The 17556-nt window shown below is 47.3% G+C and overlaps 1 protein-coding gene across 1 annotated transcript; it reads right to left on the reverse strand.

The window, feature by feature from the left end:
* Positions 1–446: 446 nt before the first annotated feature.
* INHBB (inhibin subunit beta B) lies at positions 447–10529 on the reverse strand. The gene is made up of 2 exons (XM_061609164.1): positions 8666–10529; positions 447–3249 (listed from the first exon to the last, which is right to left on the reverse strand). The coding sequence occupies exons 1-2, from the start codon at positions 9075–9077 to the stop codon at positions 2474–2476; spliced, it is 1188 nt and encodes a 395-aa protein (XP_061465148.1). The 5' UTR covers positions 9078–10529; the 3' UTR covers positions 447–2473.
* Positions 10530–17556: the final 7027 nt, after the last annotated feature.

Raw genomic sequence — 17556 nt, forward strand, 5'->3', positions numbered from 1 at the left:
GCAGGCACTCTTGCCCTGAATATAACATGTTTGGAAACCACCAGCCCAGCTCATATGGGCTGTTTCACCCCAGCTGATTACCATCTGCAAAGTAAATGGGAGGAAAAGAAAAAGCCATTCATAGGAATATTCTGCAAGGTGGTCAAAAAGCAAACACCTTCCCAGTTAATCTTGGCATTCACAAGACCCTAGGCTGGGATCCCTCAAATTGTGTGTGCATAACACTAGCCACATGTGCAATTGAGTCAGGCTTGCACCTGCACTATGAGCTCCTTGGCTTATGCTACAAACAGTTACGCATGCGTGGTCCCATTCAGCAGGGTGTAAGCATCTTCAGCAACAAGACCTTGATCCTCCACGCTATGGATATACTTTGTAACACAGGTTTCTCAAACAGTTCAGGGTAACTGCAAGAAGGTGCTGCAGTTCTCAAACATTTTCTCTCTCAATTTTATTTATTTAAACTGTACACAAATGTAAAATACTCCGACAGCAAATCTAAGTGAAAGTTGTTTTGTATTTAAATTATTATGGAACAGAACCTATGAGGGACTTTATTAAATAAACAACAATAGGGTTTTTCTTTCTTTCTTTTTTTTAAAGGATGCACATTTTGTCTGCTATGTGTGATGGTATAGAAAAGACACTAACCCAAACATCATGGAATCAGTTTTGTACCCTGAAAAACAAATTGGTAGGCCTCAAAGAAGAATGTTCAGTATCATTACATGATATATAGATATATGATGGCCTGGCCACCTGATAAAAATGACAATTAATATTGTTGGCCTCTTTGGTTCCAAAATTTTATGTATAATACATTTCACTGTATTCATTATTATTTTTTTGCTGCTATAAAAATAACCTTTTTTTCAAATGGCAGTTTCTCTTGACTAAGTCATGCAACTACATCAGTGCAAACATGAAAAGCAATCATTCGCTTTTAAAAAAAGAAGCAAAAGATTTAATTTCAAGTATAAAAAAAATATTAAAAAGTCATCTCATTTCAGTCCAGTTTCTTCTATATGGGTCGACACTTTAAATTGCATAGCTCATGCGACATTTGTTTTAACCTAGAGATAGTGAACCATGAGAAGTGCACCATCAAGTACCAACCATTCAAGGCATTGAAACCTGCAAGTGCTACCATAACGTGCATTCAGGCAGTTTGCGAGTGCTATGCTGTAGCGTTGGGTTTTGAGCTCTGCAGCCATCCTTGACATATTCTGGGAAAGATTTCTTTTTTAAAAAATATAACAAAAAAACTCCCCTCTCCTCTCTCTCTTTTTCTCTCCCCCCCAGACTTGTTCAATGTACCTTGACTGTTACAAATGCCCAGCATTTCCACCACCACCACCCCAAAATGTATCCACCGTGTGACTGTAATTCCTCTCCTTTTTTTAGGGTTCATCAGTTTACTTGTGATTATCTGTTTTCTCCCTGTCCTCCTCCCTAACTACTCCGAACAGGCTCTTGCTGAATCTCCTGCCATGAAACACAAATTGCAACTTTTGATGTTGCCGATGTTCTGAGAACATGAAGACGGTTAAGATGAATAGTGAACAAAATGGGGAACAGGATGGACCCTTTTGAGCCCTTCTGAAATGACATAGCCAGGATACCAATCCATGTGGGGAGGGGGTGGGAGAATCTAATGGGCAGCTAAAGCTCAATGTATTCGCCTGAAAGCATGAAAACATGTCAACGTACCATACAGAACAACAACTGTGATTACATTAAGCTCACAGTACTTCCTTAAGTACATTTCTCTCTCTTTCCCTCATCAATTTTCTACTCTGGAAGTGCTATAGGCTGTTTGTGATTCTTTAAAAATATATATATATACATTATGTTTAACAAGAGGAAGGGCTTATATTGCCTTCAGCAGGTAGCCTGCTACTCCCCTTTTTAGACCTTAGAGGTGAAGGTGATCATTTGGTCATTTAAATACCTGTGTATGCAAATATATTAGACTGTTTTCTCTTCTTGTGCTTCCCAGTGATTTCATTCTAAATACATGGCTGGCTCACAGAGGAAATGGCTACTGGCCCACTGCCATTTTTTTAAAATCACTGGCAGACATTTAACTCCTCTCTTTTTTTACTTGCCTCCCTCCTCCAATCTGCATCATGCAACTGCGTGTGCGTGTCGCTGCATGTGTGTGTGTATGCACTCTGTGTCCTTGGGTGTGTGGGTGGGATTAAGGTACTCCGTAGCATTAGTTTATAAGTGGTAGCATATTTTAGTGTCCGAGATCCACGAACTGCCACTGTCCTGACAACAGAGTGACACGATAACACAGATCTTTGCCGCTGTTGTTATCGCTGCTCCTGCTGCTGTTGCCTCTCTGCAGTGATTTTACATCCATGCCAGGAAGGAAGAAACAGAGCAAAAAACACCCTCCAATTCCGTTCTGTATGGGAATGTCCTCGCCCTCCTGTCCCCATCCCCTGTCAAACACACCCCTCCAAAATCAGGCGCAACCACATTCTTCCACAATCATATTGGGAACATCCCTCTTCACAATGTTGTATTCATCATCAAAGTACAGCATGGATATTGAGCTCAGTTTGGTCGGGATGCAACAGGAGTTCACGGTGCCTGGATTCAGTCCTCGCATGCGGTACTGGTTCACCACTGCGGTGTGAAAAGAGGAAGCTGAGCCTGGAACACCAGCCAAATAGGCTGGGCAGCTCCCTTCACAGTAATTCCCATTGTAACCATGTGGCGCTATGATCCAGTCATTCCACCCAATGAGTCTAAAGTCAATGAAAAACTGTTGCCTGCAACATAAATTGGTCCTCCCATCACACTCCAGGCCTCTTTTCCGGATCCTGTGCTTGTTGTCAACCAACCGGGCTTGCACCACTAAAAAAGGCCGATGAGATTCGTCCCCGGGATCCACATAAATTGGCAACGCTGAATACTCTTCACAGCCTTCACACTGAACATCCAAGTTCAGTCTTCTTTCCCCTTTCTCAAACAGAGCCTGGATTGCTTCTGTCATGGGAAATGTGTGCCAGCCACTTCTTTTGAGATCAACTTTCTTTTCAACCACATTCCACTTGCTGCTAGTGTCTGGGTCTTGGAAATACACTTTGACTCTTACTTTTCGCCTGCTGCCTTTCTCCAAGACATATGGAAGCAGCTTCAAGTAAAGCCATAGGCTGGCCTGAACCACAAACAAGTTCCGATTCCCTTCATTGGAAATGAAGAAATAGAGACGCACTCTAGAGGAAGTCAGGTCATCTAGGATATAAAGAGAAGAAATGTCATTAAGTTAAAAAGAAGTGGTATTTGTTTGTTTGCAGCAAACGACTAAATGCAAATATATATGTGTGTGTGTGTATATATAATATATATAATGAGCAAAGATCAGTTTATAACTAGAAAATTCAAAGTTAGCTTGGGGGCTGAATCAGTATTTAGAAACTCATTACTAAGTGAGTTCCCAGACAGGAACTAATAAGGCTATAGGTAAAAAAAATGCCAGATCCTTAGAAACCAGTATACGGGTAATTAAAGTCAAAGAGATTGAGAGCCATGAAAGGAACTCTGTGAGCACCTGGATAAGTGCTAATTAGTGTGTGTGTGGTGTGTGTTTTTAAGTGTTGGCCTGGCAAAGGCAGCCTTCATGTATAATTTTCCCAGAAAGCACAGGTTGTTAACAATCAGGGAACATTTTGCTGAGAAAGGATTTGGTTACAATTTAGATGTACTGTAATCTCACCCAGCAGCCCCATGATCCCTGAGAAATACAGGCATTTAACTGGACTAGTTAACTAAGGCCATATTTTTACTGAAGAATAAACTGACGTCTGTCTGGATTGTCCCATTTCAGACTGCAGGCGGAGGCATGGTCTTCCATACAAATATATTCCATGAACATTAAAACTAGAAGTCAGGGAAAAGGTTCTAGTGTAGCCATCTTCCTGATATCCTTGTTTTCTACATGCAGAATGTTGGGCAGTGGGGACAAAAAAGCATTCGGTTATGTGAGACCTGTAGTCTGAAGTGGTACAATCCAGAGAGAGGTTTACCATCTTAGTGAGAACTGGGCCGAAGGCAGGAGTAGGAAACCTGTGGCCCTCTTGATGTTGCTGGACTACAACACCAGTCATCCCTGACCTTTGGCCATGGTGTCTGAGGCTAATGGAAGTTGGAGTCTTAACAACACAGCTTGCATGTAACACTAAGTCAAACCATGAGTTAGTGTGAACATGCAAACATGTATTATATTCAAATCCCAGCTCATAGATTGTCTCCGCTTGGTTACACAACTCATGGTTTGTCCAGAGCAAGACAAACCACAAACCCAGGTTCAGACGTAACACTAGACAAACCATTATTTTGCTCTGGGCAGCACAGCAGCAACACAGCCAGGGGAGGAGCACAGCTGCCATGATCTTCTCTCCAGGAATCATCACATTCGCTCATTCATGCTAAGTCATAGTTTCCTTAGCATTACATGAAAACTGGGCCAGTATATGGAAAACCTCAGCTTCCACATCCCTGACCTAAGATGTCTTCTGCTCCTGGAAGATTTAAAATTCTGTAATTTCTTTAAGTCATGGGTGCAAAGGGTACTCTTCTAGCATAATAACGTATTATAAGTCCCACTCATTTTGCCTGGTGAGTTAAGCAATGTTGGATTGCACCCAATGTTTCTTCGTGGAAGGAAACAGATGCTACATTATCTGGCTGCTAACTTCTGGTTCTTAATTTAGATTTTTTTATAATATGAGTGGTAAATGGGAGGGGCTGACACACATGCCATGGGCATTTCTTGACCTAATTACATCTGAGCCCTAAGGTTGTAATCCTATACACTTAGCTAGGGGAGTCCCATTGAGCTGAATAGGACTTTCTTCTAAATAGACATGCAGAGGATTGGTCTGATCCTGAGTTTATTTAATATTTTTCATACAATTTAATTTCATTCAGCTCAATTCCACTTCATTCAATATACCAGAAATAGAAACCTCAGTGCTGCCATTGTTAGCTAGAACTACTTATTACAATGAAATTTAATTCTGACTGAAAGGGGAAAGGCCACGTAGCTCAGTGGTAGAGCACCTGCTTTGCATGCAGATGGTCTTGGGTTCAGTAGTGTCATGGCAAATTCAGAAGTGCAGGGTCCCTTCATGATAGTCATGGCCAGGCCTCCTCCCCTCCCCCTCCTTCTTTACTGCTGGGTTGAGAATGAGATCCTTGTTAGTGCCTTCACCCACCACAACAGATGTTCCTAGGCACCAATGAGCATGAAATATGAGTGTGTTAGCTACTGAGAAGACTCACCTCCTTTCACTCTGATTGGCTCCAGTCAGCAGAAAAGAATAAGGAAGCATGTTAGAAGACTCTTCTCAGTGGCTAACACTCTTCCCTTTTAAACTGATTGGCTCACAGGATGCTGGAGACATAGGGACCCTACTGGGATCCTGCTCCTAAAATAGTAAGAGGTCTAAGACCCCCGAGATTCTGGACGACTACACCCCTGCTTGGGTTCAGTCCTCGGCATCTCAAGGGAGAGCTGGGAATGCCCCCTGTGTGAAACCTAGAGAGCAGCTGCCAATCAGTGTCAACAGTACTGAGCTAGATAAAACAATGGCCTGACTTATTATAGGGCAGCCTCTTATGTTCTTCATCACTGAGTTCTCTCTTTGTTATCTTCTCCTAGTACTTTATAATTTCAATGATCAGGTATTCTTAACATGTACATTCTTGGACCATGGCAGAAAGAATGCCTCTGTACATCATATGCATTATTGCATGTGTCAGCATCCTGCCACTGGGCTTCCTACATCCTGTAGCAGCGATGGGGAACTTGTGACCCTCCAGCTATTGTTGAATTACAACTCCCATCATCCCTGACCATTGGCCATGCTGGCTGCAGCCGATGGGAGTTGGAGCTGAGCAATATCTGAAGGGCCACAAGTTCCCCACCCTTGCTCTATAGCAGATGTGGAGAACTTTGGCTCTCCAGATGTTGCTAAACTACAACTGCCATAATCCCTGACCATTGGCTATGGTTGCTAAGGCTGATGATGGTTGTAGTTCAGTAACATCTGGAGGACAATTGGCATCCCAAGCATAGCTCTAGACCTGCATGCACTATGGAAAAGTGTCAATGAAGTAAGCAAGTAATAAACAAGCAAACATGAAAGATAAATATTTTGTCAGTCATAAAGACGTAATGAAGTGTAATAAATGAAGTGAAAGAAGGGAAGAGAACTAAAGGATTCAATAATAAAAATCCACCCATCTTCCACTTTATCCATTCACACAGTACATCTGTTCATCCATTTACCTATGCTCTTCCCCAAACATTCACAGTAGTTTTCAGACTTTACCATAACCTGGTTTACTGAGGAATTTCCAGGACATCTGCCATGGATCCCCAGCATGTTGAAATGAATTTAGGCACATGTGCCATGCACAAACTCAACTCACATGGGCACAGTTAGGCCATTGGACTGCCCTTTATCAGAGACAGAAGAACTGATGACCCTCAAAATATTGTTAGATGCCAACTCCCATTCAGCCCCAGCCAGCATGGCCAATGGTTAGATAGCATGGGAGTTGTAGTCCAACAACATCTGGACAGACACAATTCCCCAGTCCAGCCCTATATGAACTCAGAATGTAGCTAAGGACACACACAACATTCTTCTGTGGCTGCATAATGTGGAAAAGAAAAGTTTGACCACAACTATTGATCTTCTCATTGAAAAATCCCCGATAAGCTTCTAAGGAACCTTCAGATTCTCCTGGAAAAAAGGTCTGAAAATGACAACCTGTTTTATGCGTTGGTGGAGAGACTGAAAGGTAGACAGAAGAAACTAAATCATGCTAGTAGATTAAGTAGTAAACTGTAGGGTACCAAACTACAGAAGTGCAGAAACAAAATCTATACTTCTCTAGTTGGTGATAGCAGGATAGATTTGGTATAGGTTGGTTACTGAGCAAGAACATATCACTCAAGTGCATAGGGCAGGTGGATAAAGAAAGCTGGAGAGTGGATATCATGGTATTTTAGATGAATGGATGAACACCAGTCTGACGATGATGAAAGGATCATTTGAGATCAAAACTTAGATTAACTAAACCAAGAATGGATGGATGGATGGATGCAAGGCTGTAAAGAATAGGTGAACATTATAGAACCATAGAGAAACACAGCACCAGGGATAGGAAGATGAATGTTACAAGAAATAGAGAGTAAATTGGATAGATATTGGTGATGAATGGGTAAGTGAGGCAGTGGCTGGGGGGAATGGATTAAATAACACATGTGGTGATTATTATGGTGCAAGGGCAAATGCAGCAGGGGTGATTTGGGGGCAAGAAATAAATGGATAGGTTTTGTATTCACTGCTATACACTGGATGAGTGTGTGTGTGGATGGATTAGTAATGCAATAAGGAAATGGAAAACAATACAGAGAGGTATGTGATGGGTCTGCTGGGCTTTAAAAACAGATAGATGCATATAAAAATCAAAGGGATACAAGGCAGGATGGATGGATGGGATCACCAAGTGGGTAGTATATGCATGATCAGAGGATTAAGAATACATACTGTGCATCAGTAAAGGTGGTTGGAGGACATGGGCTAGACAGATATGTGAAGCAAAGGAGTCTGAAGCTGAATAAGATAATGAAAGGAAGGGACAGAATGAGTTTGATGTTGACAGAAAGGTAAAAAGGTGGATGTGCTGAATAAATGTACAAATGGTGCATTAGTGGAATGGGTAGGTGCACATGTTACACATGTAGTTAAGTGGCATTGCTAAGGGTCATAGGAAGAGATGAGTCCCTGAGCACCTAGGTGGTTGGGGCAGAAGAATGGGGGCAAAAAGGTATGAAAATGGCTCACTGGGTGAAGAGAAGAGGTCACACAAGGTTAAGGATGGGAAGGTAAATATTCTGTTATGACATTGGAAAACAGGGTGTGGAACAGATAAGTAGGTGGATTAGAAGAAAAGGGATGGCTGGCATGAGAGATAGGGAACAAGTGGTGGAAAGGGCATACGCACATGCATGAGTATAGTAGAGGTGTCTGAGAGTAGGGTGCATGGAAGTATAGCCTGGGGGAGAAGTAATGCAAATGAGTAAACAGGGTAGCACTAGAAGAGAAGGATGGATGGGTATGTAGGATGCACCACTGGTCTGCATGGGTGCTGTACAAATCAAAGAGATAATGACTGAATTTTCAAGACAAACTGACACAAGAAGAAATGAGTAGGCCAGGTGTCAGGCCGCATCAGCAAGGGATTTCCCAAAAAACAGTGAGGCAGGGATTCGACCTGTAGGGCAAAGAAATGAATGAGAGTGGTAGTGGGCTAACAGCAAGTAACTGGCAGAATAATGCAAATGGATAGGATAAGACAGATTGAGGGGGAAGTGGAGGGAGGGACTGGATAGTCAAACCAAGGAAAGGAATAATGGGTCTGCAAGACAGAAGCATTCACTTAAAAGGTTGTAAGATGGGGTGGGGGGAGGCACATGTCTGGGTGCAGGTTCATAGAGGTTCGCAGGAGGTCGAGAAACTGCTGGATGAAAGACTGGATGCTTAGGGCATACAGACCGATGAGGATAGGTGACGGGCGTTCAGGGCAAAGAGATCAAAGCGGGGCGGCGGGCTAGGTCGACGCGCGGGCGGCCCACCTGTCTCGGCGAAGCTGATGATCTCGGAGATCTGCTCGTGGGCCTGGGATCCCCCGCTCGCCTGCCCGTCCAGGCTGGGGATCTCGACGCGGCCGTCCTCGCGCACCTTCCCGGCGTGCAGCTTGCGCAGCGCCGTGACCATGGCGGCCTTGGGGACGGCGTGAGTGATGTTGGGCCGGTCGCGCATCTGGAGGCGGCTCAGGATGTGCCTCTTGACGGCCTCCAGGAAATCGCCGTCCACTGTGCCGGGCTCCTCGGGAGGCCGCCGGAAGCCGCACGAGGTGCAAGTGCCCTGCGGGGCGGCTCCGGGAGGGGTCGGCGAGGCTCCGGCGCCCAGCACCAGCCAGCCAGCCACCACCACCGCCAGCAGCAGCAAAGCGGCCAGGGCCCCCCTCCGAGCCGCCCCGTCCATGCCGGTTTCCAGGCAGTTCCGCTGCGGGGCTAGGATCCGAGCCGGGGGGCGGCTGAGAGGGGTGCGCGGAGCTCAAGGGGGCGGGTGAGCGCCAGGAGGGGCGCTATGTTGCGGGGAGGGGGCGTCGGCAAGCCGAATCAGGGAGTTTCCCCCGCGGTGTGCCGGCGAGCAGGTTGCCCAGAGGAGAGGCAAGTTAGGAGCACTTCGGCAGAGAGCAGTGGTGGGGTGGGGGAGAGAGAGCCGGTTCCCCCCCCGGGCAGCCGGATTCGCCCTGCGGTCTCACTCCGTCACTTGCCAGAGGGCACCTCCAGAGCCGACTGCTCCTTCTTCATGGCTCCAGTTTGTTCGCCTCCAGCCAGGCAGTGTCCAGCCAAAAAAAGCAAACAGGGGGTGGGGAGAAGGGCGATCTTGCTCAGTCCAGAGTCATCGGGGGGCCGAAGGGGAGGGGGGAAGGTGGGGTGGCGTGGAGGATCAGCCAGGCAGATTGAGAGTCAATCCAACTGAGAGTCAATCCAATTTATCGCGGCGAGCTTGGGGACACTCCAGTCAGCGATGCCTCCCGATCCCTTTGCCACAAGAAGAGGGAAAAAAAACACGAGCAAAATCCAGTCCGCCCAAGCTCCGCGGCTGCCGTCCTTAGCACGAAGGGCGCGCTCGCCTCTCCCTTCAGCGCCCGCAGCCTTTGCTCGCAGCCTGTCTTTTTCAAAGCGAACTTAACCTGAAGCTTAAAGCAAAGAGCGGGGAGCGCACAGGAGGGGGGGGGACCAAGTCAGATCCACAAAGGCGGCGGCTGCCTTTCCCTCCCCCACACCTTGTCCTTTTTTGGGGCAAGTTGGGGCAACAATCCAGTCGATGGGGCCCCTCCCTGGGGATCCCGCGATCAGGCAGCTGTCCACATTAAAACAGGAGTTCTGTTTATATATATATATATACACTATTTAAAAAAAAAAACAGCCCCGGCAGCAACAAGGCAAGAGCTCCGGAAGCGAGTGGGTCCTCCTGCTTAACACTACTCGCCCCTGAGGCTTTCCTTTGCACCTAGCCAATCCCGCCCTTGTTATGTGGCACTGGAGCTTCTCGTGAGCAAACGCAGACCAACCGCGCTGCCTTCCTCCGGCCGTTGATATTTGCCTGTGCCTTGTTGTATTTTACTCACTCTCTTTCTCTCTCTCCCCAGCTCCCTGAACCTGACGTTCCGCCTCCGATCGCCAAGTGGAAGGTCTCGGTTGGAGAAGCGCCTTGTTCTTCCTCGCTTATCTGCCTCTTAATCTCCAGGCGACGGGATTTAAACCCCCCCTTTTCTTTCTTTCTTTCTTTCTTTCTTTCTTTCTGACCTGCCAAATCACAACATTAGGCTACTTTTCTACAGAAACTTTTATACATAAGTTAAAACCACGTGGAATCTCCAACCTATAATAACAGATTAGGCGCCAGAGGCTCTGCACTGTTGAGGAGATTAAGCATTTTGCCTGCAGGCTTCTGCAGCAACTTCCTGATGTGGAAATATTAACTATGCTTGTTACTTTAACTACGCCCCCCCCTCCAGACACACAGAGTCCTTCAATTGGGGGGGGGAGAGAAGGATATTATGCTGAACATTCATTGTCCAACATTCATTGCCAGCGAAAGGAGGTGTTAGGATAAAGTCAGCAGCAATGCAATTAAACTAATTTGCCAATGAATGGCACAATGGCTGAGAGCATGAGCTGTGGTGTCTCTGGTTGAAACTTCAGCTCAGACTTTGAGAAGTCGCATCTTCTCAGTTTCAAGACCCTCTTTGTAATATGGGAACGCTAGCCTATCTTGCAGGACTGTTGTAAGGATCGTAGAGATGCCCAGAGGGATAGCTGTATTAGCTAAAACAAACAAGAGTTTAGCGGCACTTGAAAACCTAAAACAGTTCATTATAGCATACAAGTCCCATCATTCCTGATCATTGACCATGCTGCCTTGGGCTGATGGGAGTTGTTGTCCAACAGCATGTGGAGGGCACCACTTAGCTACCTACTCCATAAGCTTTCACAGCTAGAGCCCAGCCCACTTCAGGAGCGCTACTTTTTCTGCTTTGGAGCATGCTTGGAAAAAGCAGCTTCATAATGCTCAAATTATTATATCCCTCCGTCTAACGCGCACATCCATCTCTCTACACAAAAAAAGCAGCATACTGACAGGAGAAAGATGCAATTACAGCCAAAGGATGATCAGTATGAGTTTAAGTATGGGAGCCATGCTGTAACAGCTGGTGTGCTATCGATGGTTACATGGGGGACTGAGACCTGGATGCAAACCTCATTTCATGGGGGGGGGACAGCTTGGGTGGCTTTAGGCAAGCCACTGTCACTCAGCCTCCTTCCCCATTTGTCAAAATAGAAACAAGAAACGTGATAGGGATGGAAATCACAAGGCTTCTCAAGCCCATTGAGAGTGTTGGAGTGCCTGAAGAAGACCTCGCCCTTAAGTTGCACACCCGTGTTCAGAGAAGCTACAGCCACAAGGCTTTTAGTGTTTTTGTTTGCTGCCCTGGGCTCCTTCTGGGAGGAAGGGTGGGATATCAAATAAATAAATAAAACATGTGGGTGTGCGCTGAGGGTGAGATCTATATATACCACATCTGCCTTCTTTCTTTATTCACTTCTCCTGGGCAAACAGGGATGGGCATCTGTACAACCAGGATGCCTGTGTCTATATACATACATAACTGAAAGAGTGGACAAAACAGAAGACATGTGCACTTTGGCCGTGGATATTATTAATAAGCGAAGGAGATGAACTTAGAGAGTGGCAGGGGTGTAGTTGTGCAGGGTCTCAGGGGCCCTAGAACCCCCTACTTTTTTGGGAGCCAGGTCCCAGCAGGGTCCCCATGTCTCCAGCATCCTACCAGCCAATCAGCATGAAAGGGAAGCATGTTAGCCACTGATAAGAGTCTTCTAACATGCTTCCTTGTCCTTTCTAGCTGACTGGAGCCAATCAGAGTGAAAGGAGGTGAGTCAAAGACTGAGAAGTCGCTTCTCAGTGCTAACGCTCACTTCTTTCATGCTTATTGGTTCCTCGGCATTAACAAGGATCTCATTCTCAACTCCACAACAAAAAGGCGGGGAGGGGGCATGGCTGTGATTAACATGAAGGGACCCTGCACTTCTGAATTTGCCACTACACTACTGGAGAGGGGTAAATGACTTAGGGTACTAGGCAGAGTGCGGGGGAATTCATGCCCTGCTATTAAAGGGGTGGCATTGGGCAAAGCGGGCCACCAAGTCCCCCCCCCCGCAGTAGACCCTTTCTCTGGCTGCTTCTGCCCTAGGAGTGGCCTGGTGAATGATGCTGCAGATGGCGGCGGTGAGAGGGGGGTCCCAACCTATCCAGAGGCGAGGAGGAGGGGGCGGTAGAGGAAAGAACTGCTTGGCTCCTAAAAGCGGAGAGAAAGATTGGAGAGTGGGAGGGGAGAGAGAGAGCGGAGGGAGGAAGAAAAAAAGGCGAAAGAGGCTGGCTGGTGCCCTGCACGCCTTCCTGCTTGTTGATATTCTAGGGACATTCTCCCTTTGGTCGCCGCGGCCTCTGGAGCCGCTCCTCTCATCGGAGAAATCCGCCCCCTCCTGTAACCCAGTGCCTGTCCTTTTCTCCCCCTATCTAAAACTGATAGAGGAGGGGTTGGCCTGCTTGTCCCCCCCCCATGCACCCCCGGGTGGCATCGCAGCGCGCTGGGATGTGCGGCCTTGATTCAGTCCCTTTTGCTTGCCTGGTGGAATCCTTAATGGCCACAGCTTCGAGCGCCAAGGGGCGGCCGAGAAGCGGAGGGAGGGAGGGGGAATGGCGTATGCTTGCACCTGGCACTGCCAGTGGGAATCTTGCCCTTAGCCCGGGCAACAGGGAGTAAAGAAAGAAAGAAACACCCACCCTCCGTGCACACGAAGCCAACACACACACACACACACACGACAGAAAAGCAAACGCTTGCTGAAAGCGGAACAAACACGCAGAGAGAAATCTCGTTCCAAAACCGAAAACACACACGCACACAAATACTTGGTGCAACGTGACACATCCTCAACACGCTTCTTTCCCAAACAGGACTTGCTAGCATCCAGCCTCTCCCGCCAAACAACATTTATCAGACATAATAATAACAAAAAAGAAAGCACACAGCCTAAACAAGACATCAACCTAGTTGCACTTGCCCGGTATAGAAAAGCTCCCCCTTCCTTGCACGTTGGGAAAACCTTTTCCTTTGGCGCTGTGATGAATAGAATGGTGGCGGATAATATAGTAGCCATATTCAGCACCTGTCAGGAGGAGCCATGCACATGCGTGAACACACACCCAGAGAGGTAAACCAAAGTTGCCGGAAGCCTCAGGAGGGGAGAATGTTCTTGCACTCGGGTCCTGCTTGCGGGCTTCCCCCAGGCACCTGGTTGGCCACTGTGAGAACAGGATGCTGGACTAGATGGGCCACTGGCCTGATCCAGCAGGCTCTTCTTATGTTCTTATGTTCTTAAAGTACTAGGAGCAAAGCACTTTTATGATCACTCTTGATCGTTCAGCTCCGGCTACTTTTTTAGTGGATCAAACGCTTTTCAGAACTTTTCCCCCAACTGTCATTTATGTCGTTATGCCGCGGAGTCTTTATAGCTGTCTGCCCAGACACAGAAGTAAGGCCCAGTGAGTTCAATGGGGCTTTCTCCCAGGAAAGTGTGCCTAGGATCACAGTCTTACAGCGCATTTCCAAGCGTGTTTACATAGAAGTAAGGCCCACTGAGTTCAATGGGACACTTATTTCAATTCCAACTAATAGGTTTGCAGCTTGGGAACAAGCCCCATTGAACTCAGTGGGACTTTGCCTCGGATTGCGCTGTACCTCTTGATGGGCGATGCTTTCAACTGATCCGGAGCCAACGTAATGGTTATTTCCTCCTACCATTTGGTTCTGTTTGACGAACACACCTATGCTCAACATCAGCAAAGCGCCTTTCTTTAATAGCAACACAACACCATACACACAGAATAACACCGAAGAAATACCTCTCTCTCTCTCTCTCTCTCTCTCACACACACACACACACACGTTGCCCGTAAATCAAAGGGCATTTCCGTCATAGGCGGGGAGGGGGCACGGACTACAGAGCTCCTACAACCACCTTGCCATCACACCTGCTCGGAGATCTAGGTGAGACCGTTCATCAAAGAACCACGCTTGTAGGAACAGCGGTTTGTTGACCTGCTGTGGGGCAGGGTAGGGCAGGTGCCCTTTCCATTTTGGGCTCAAGCCTATGCCCAAATGTGGTGATTGCTTTACAAAGGAGGCGAAAGCAACGCTACCGGGCACAGGCAGGCGAGCGACCATCTCCGCGATACGAGCGAACCATGTAGGCGGCGGCAGGCAACCTCTGGCATGGAAACTTTAGGCAAAGGGCTCCGCCTGTCGCTCACAGCTGGAAATGGGCCAGCAGGCTGAAGGCGCTTCTTCAGTTTTATGCTAGCACTAGAGCCTCATGGAGGGGTGTGATAGCAAACAGGTATTTTAAGAATAAAGCTGGGGTAAGCACGCAGACACATATGCACGCACTCTAAGATCTAATAACCCTTTGAACTATGTAGAGCAGGAATAGAGCAACGTGGTGTGCTCCATAAATTGGACTACAACTTCCATGAGCACAAGCCAGTATGGCCAATGGGTCTGGGTTAGGGATGATGGGAGTTGTAGTTCAGCAATATCTGGAAAGACGTTGACTATTCCTATTGTAGAGGCAGTCCCAGTGCCATTTCCATTCCATTCCCATCGTACTTTTCAGTTTTTTACCTACGCCTGTTTACTCTGAAGTAAGTCCCACTGACTGTTCAATGGGATTTACTTACTCCTAAAAGTGCAGTCATACAGCAACCTGGATTAAGAAGCTTCTTGCAATTATATTATTATTATTATTATTATATTGGGCTGGGACACTTTCTTCAGCATGAACCTACCAATGGCATAGCAAAGTGTAAGGAAGATGAACAGGTGAAACTGGGTCCTCTCATCCCCCACCAGAGAGCTTTGTGGTCACTATGTCAGAGGTGTCACCTGCATGAGGTAATTGGGTCAAGTGCTATGACCCTCCCAGCAGAAATCTGGGTTAATCTCCAATCTCCAGTTCACTTGACAGAAACAGATTAAACTGCAGCTGAACAGAAGCTGCTTAAGGCGATCTTCCAACCTACAGCAACATTTCAGCAGACCACCTTCCTCATTGCCCCTCCCCATCTTGAAAACCCTGTTGTTGTTGTTGTCATGTGCCTTCAGATTGATTACGACTTATGGTGACCCTATGAATCAATGACCTCCAACAGCATCTGTCGTGAACCACCCTTTTCAGATCTTGTAAGTTCAGGTCTGTGGCTTCCTTTATGGAATAAATCCATCTCTTGTTTGGCCTTCCTCTTTTTCTATTCCCTTCTGGTTAATCACTGATGTACACAGGGGTTCAGGGTCTGAAGTGGCAAGAGAGATGCAGATGAAAAGTATAAATGCTATTGGTCATATCCACAAAAATAAAGTTTTTTAGAGTTTAGAGGAACCCTGATCCTTGGCATCTACCTGGGAGAACCTTCGGCATTGCTTGTTCCCTGGCAAGTAGCCAGCAATTTTGTGATGACAGGGCATAGAGGTTGGGGGATAACTGCACAGCAACTTGAACATAAGTACAGTTAGATAAGCATAGTTAGATCACACTCATCCATGATTTGTTCGTGGATGAAGGTGCTGATTTGGTGTGCATTACTGAGACTGGGTGGGTGAGCTGGGATGAGTTGATCTGACCCAACTTTGCCCACCTGGATACTCAGTGCAACACCAGTGCAGGGACGGGGGCAGGTGGGTGGAGTTGCTGTGGTCTACAGAACTTCCATCTCTGTCACTAGGAAACCACTCTGTCTTGGAGCTGGCTCTGAGGGCCTGCACCTGGTGTCAGGTCAAGGAGACAGGAAACTAGGGTTGCTGCTGATGTACAGTCCACCCTGCTGCCCGGCAGCTTCTCTGACTGAGCTGACAGAGGCCATCTTGGCTGTGGTGTTGGAGGAGCCCAGAACAATAGTCCTGGGTGATTTCCATGTCTACACTGAGCCTGCTTCTAGTGTTCTGGCTTGGAACTTCAAGGCCTCCATGATGGCCATGGGGCTGTCTCAAGTTGTCACGGGCCCAACACATAGGGAGGGCACACCCTCGACTTGGTTTTTGCTCCAGATGGAGGAAGGGGTGGTCTGGAAATGGGGGTGGTGGATGTCACCGCATTGTCATGGTCAGACCACTTCCTGGTGAAGTTTAGACTTATGGCTCCAATCCTTCCCTGCAGGGGTGGTGGACAGATTAAGATGGTCTGCCCCTGGAGACTAATGGAGACCCCTGGAGAAGCTGAATGTTGGAAGACTCAGGACAGACAAAAGGAAGTACTTCTTTACTCAGCGCATAGTTAAACTATGGAATTTGCTCCCACAAGATGCAGTAATGGCCACCAGCTTGGACGGCTTTAAAAGAAGATTAGACAAATTCATGGAGGACAGGGCTATCGATGGCTACTAGCCGTGATGGCTGTGCTGTGCCACCCTAGTCAGAGGCAGCATGCTTCTGAAAACCAGTTGCTGGAAGCCTCAGGAGGGGAGAGTGTTCTTGCACTCGGGTCCTGCTTGCGGGCTTCCCCCAGGCACCTGGTTGACCACTGTGAGAACAGGATGCTGGACTAGATGGGCCACTGGCCTGATCCAGCAGGCTCTTCTTATGTTCTTATGTTCTTATGAATCCACTGGATTTCTGAATGCCCTGGGGCAATTCCCAGTAGATAGAGCAGGTGACCCTTGCTGTGGAACAGCAAGGCATGTCAGGCTCTTGACACAGTTGCCCCCAAGCACCCTCTTGGCATTGTGGAGCCCAGTTTGCACCTTGGTACACCAGTGAGTTAAGGGCAATGAAACAACCTGGATGACAGCTAGAGCACAAGTGGTGAAAGATGTGCTGTGAAGCTGATCGGGCACGAGTACAACATCATAACTGTGCCTACTGTGCGGCGGTGAGGGCAGCGAAGAGGGCCCACTTCTCTGCCACCATCACATCCTCAAGTAGCCATCCAGTGGAGCTTTTCCGTATTGTTAGGGGTCTGTTGACATCAACTCCAGGAAATGGAGTTTTAGACCCTTTGGAGGCCCACTGTGAATTGCTTGTAAGGCACTTTGAGGGTAAAGTTGCTCACCTCCGTAGCAGTCTTGATGCCCCATCCACATCTACTGTAGTCCCCAATGAGGTGTCCAGTGCAACATCTGCTGCAACTTCTTGGGAACGGGTCAGTTGATGAGGCCTGATGATATAGACAAGGTGCTTGTGATGATGCAGCCAGCAACATGTCCTCTCGACCCTTGCCCTTCTTGGCTTATTAAAGCTTGCTGAGGGGGGTTAACCGAGTGGATCCATGGTGTGGTCAACACATCATTGCAGGAGGGAGTGGTTCCAACCACCCTG

This window comes from Rhineura floridana, chromosome 2 (genome assembly GCF_030035675.1).
Source record: "Rhineura floridana isolate rRhiFlo1 chromosome 2, rRhiFlo1.hap2, whole genome shotgun sequence".
In the NCBI taxonomy this organism is placed as follows: domain Eukaryota; kingdom Metazoa; phylum Chordata; class Lepidosauria; order Squamata; family Rhineuridae; genus Rhineura; species Rhineura floridana.

Coding starts and splice junctions, on each gene's coding strand:
- INHBB (XM_061609164.1), bottom strand. CDS start 9,077: ATGGACGGGGCGGCTCGGAGGGGGGCCCTGGCCGCTTTGCTGCTGCTG. Junction 3,250..8,665: donor CATCAGCTTCGCCGAGACAG/GTGGGCCGCCCG, acceptor TTTATATCCTAG/ATGACCTGACTTCCTCTAGA.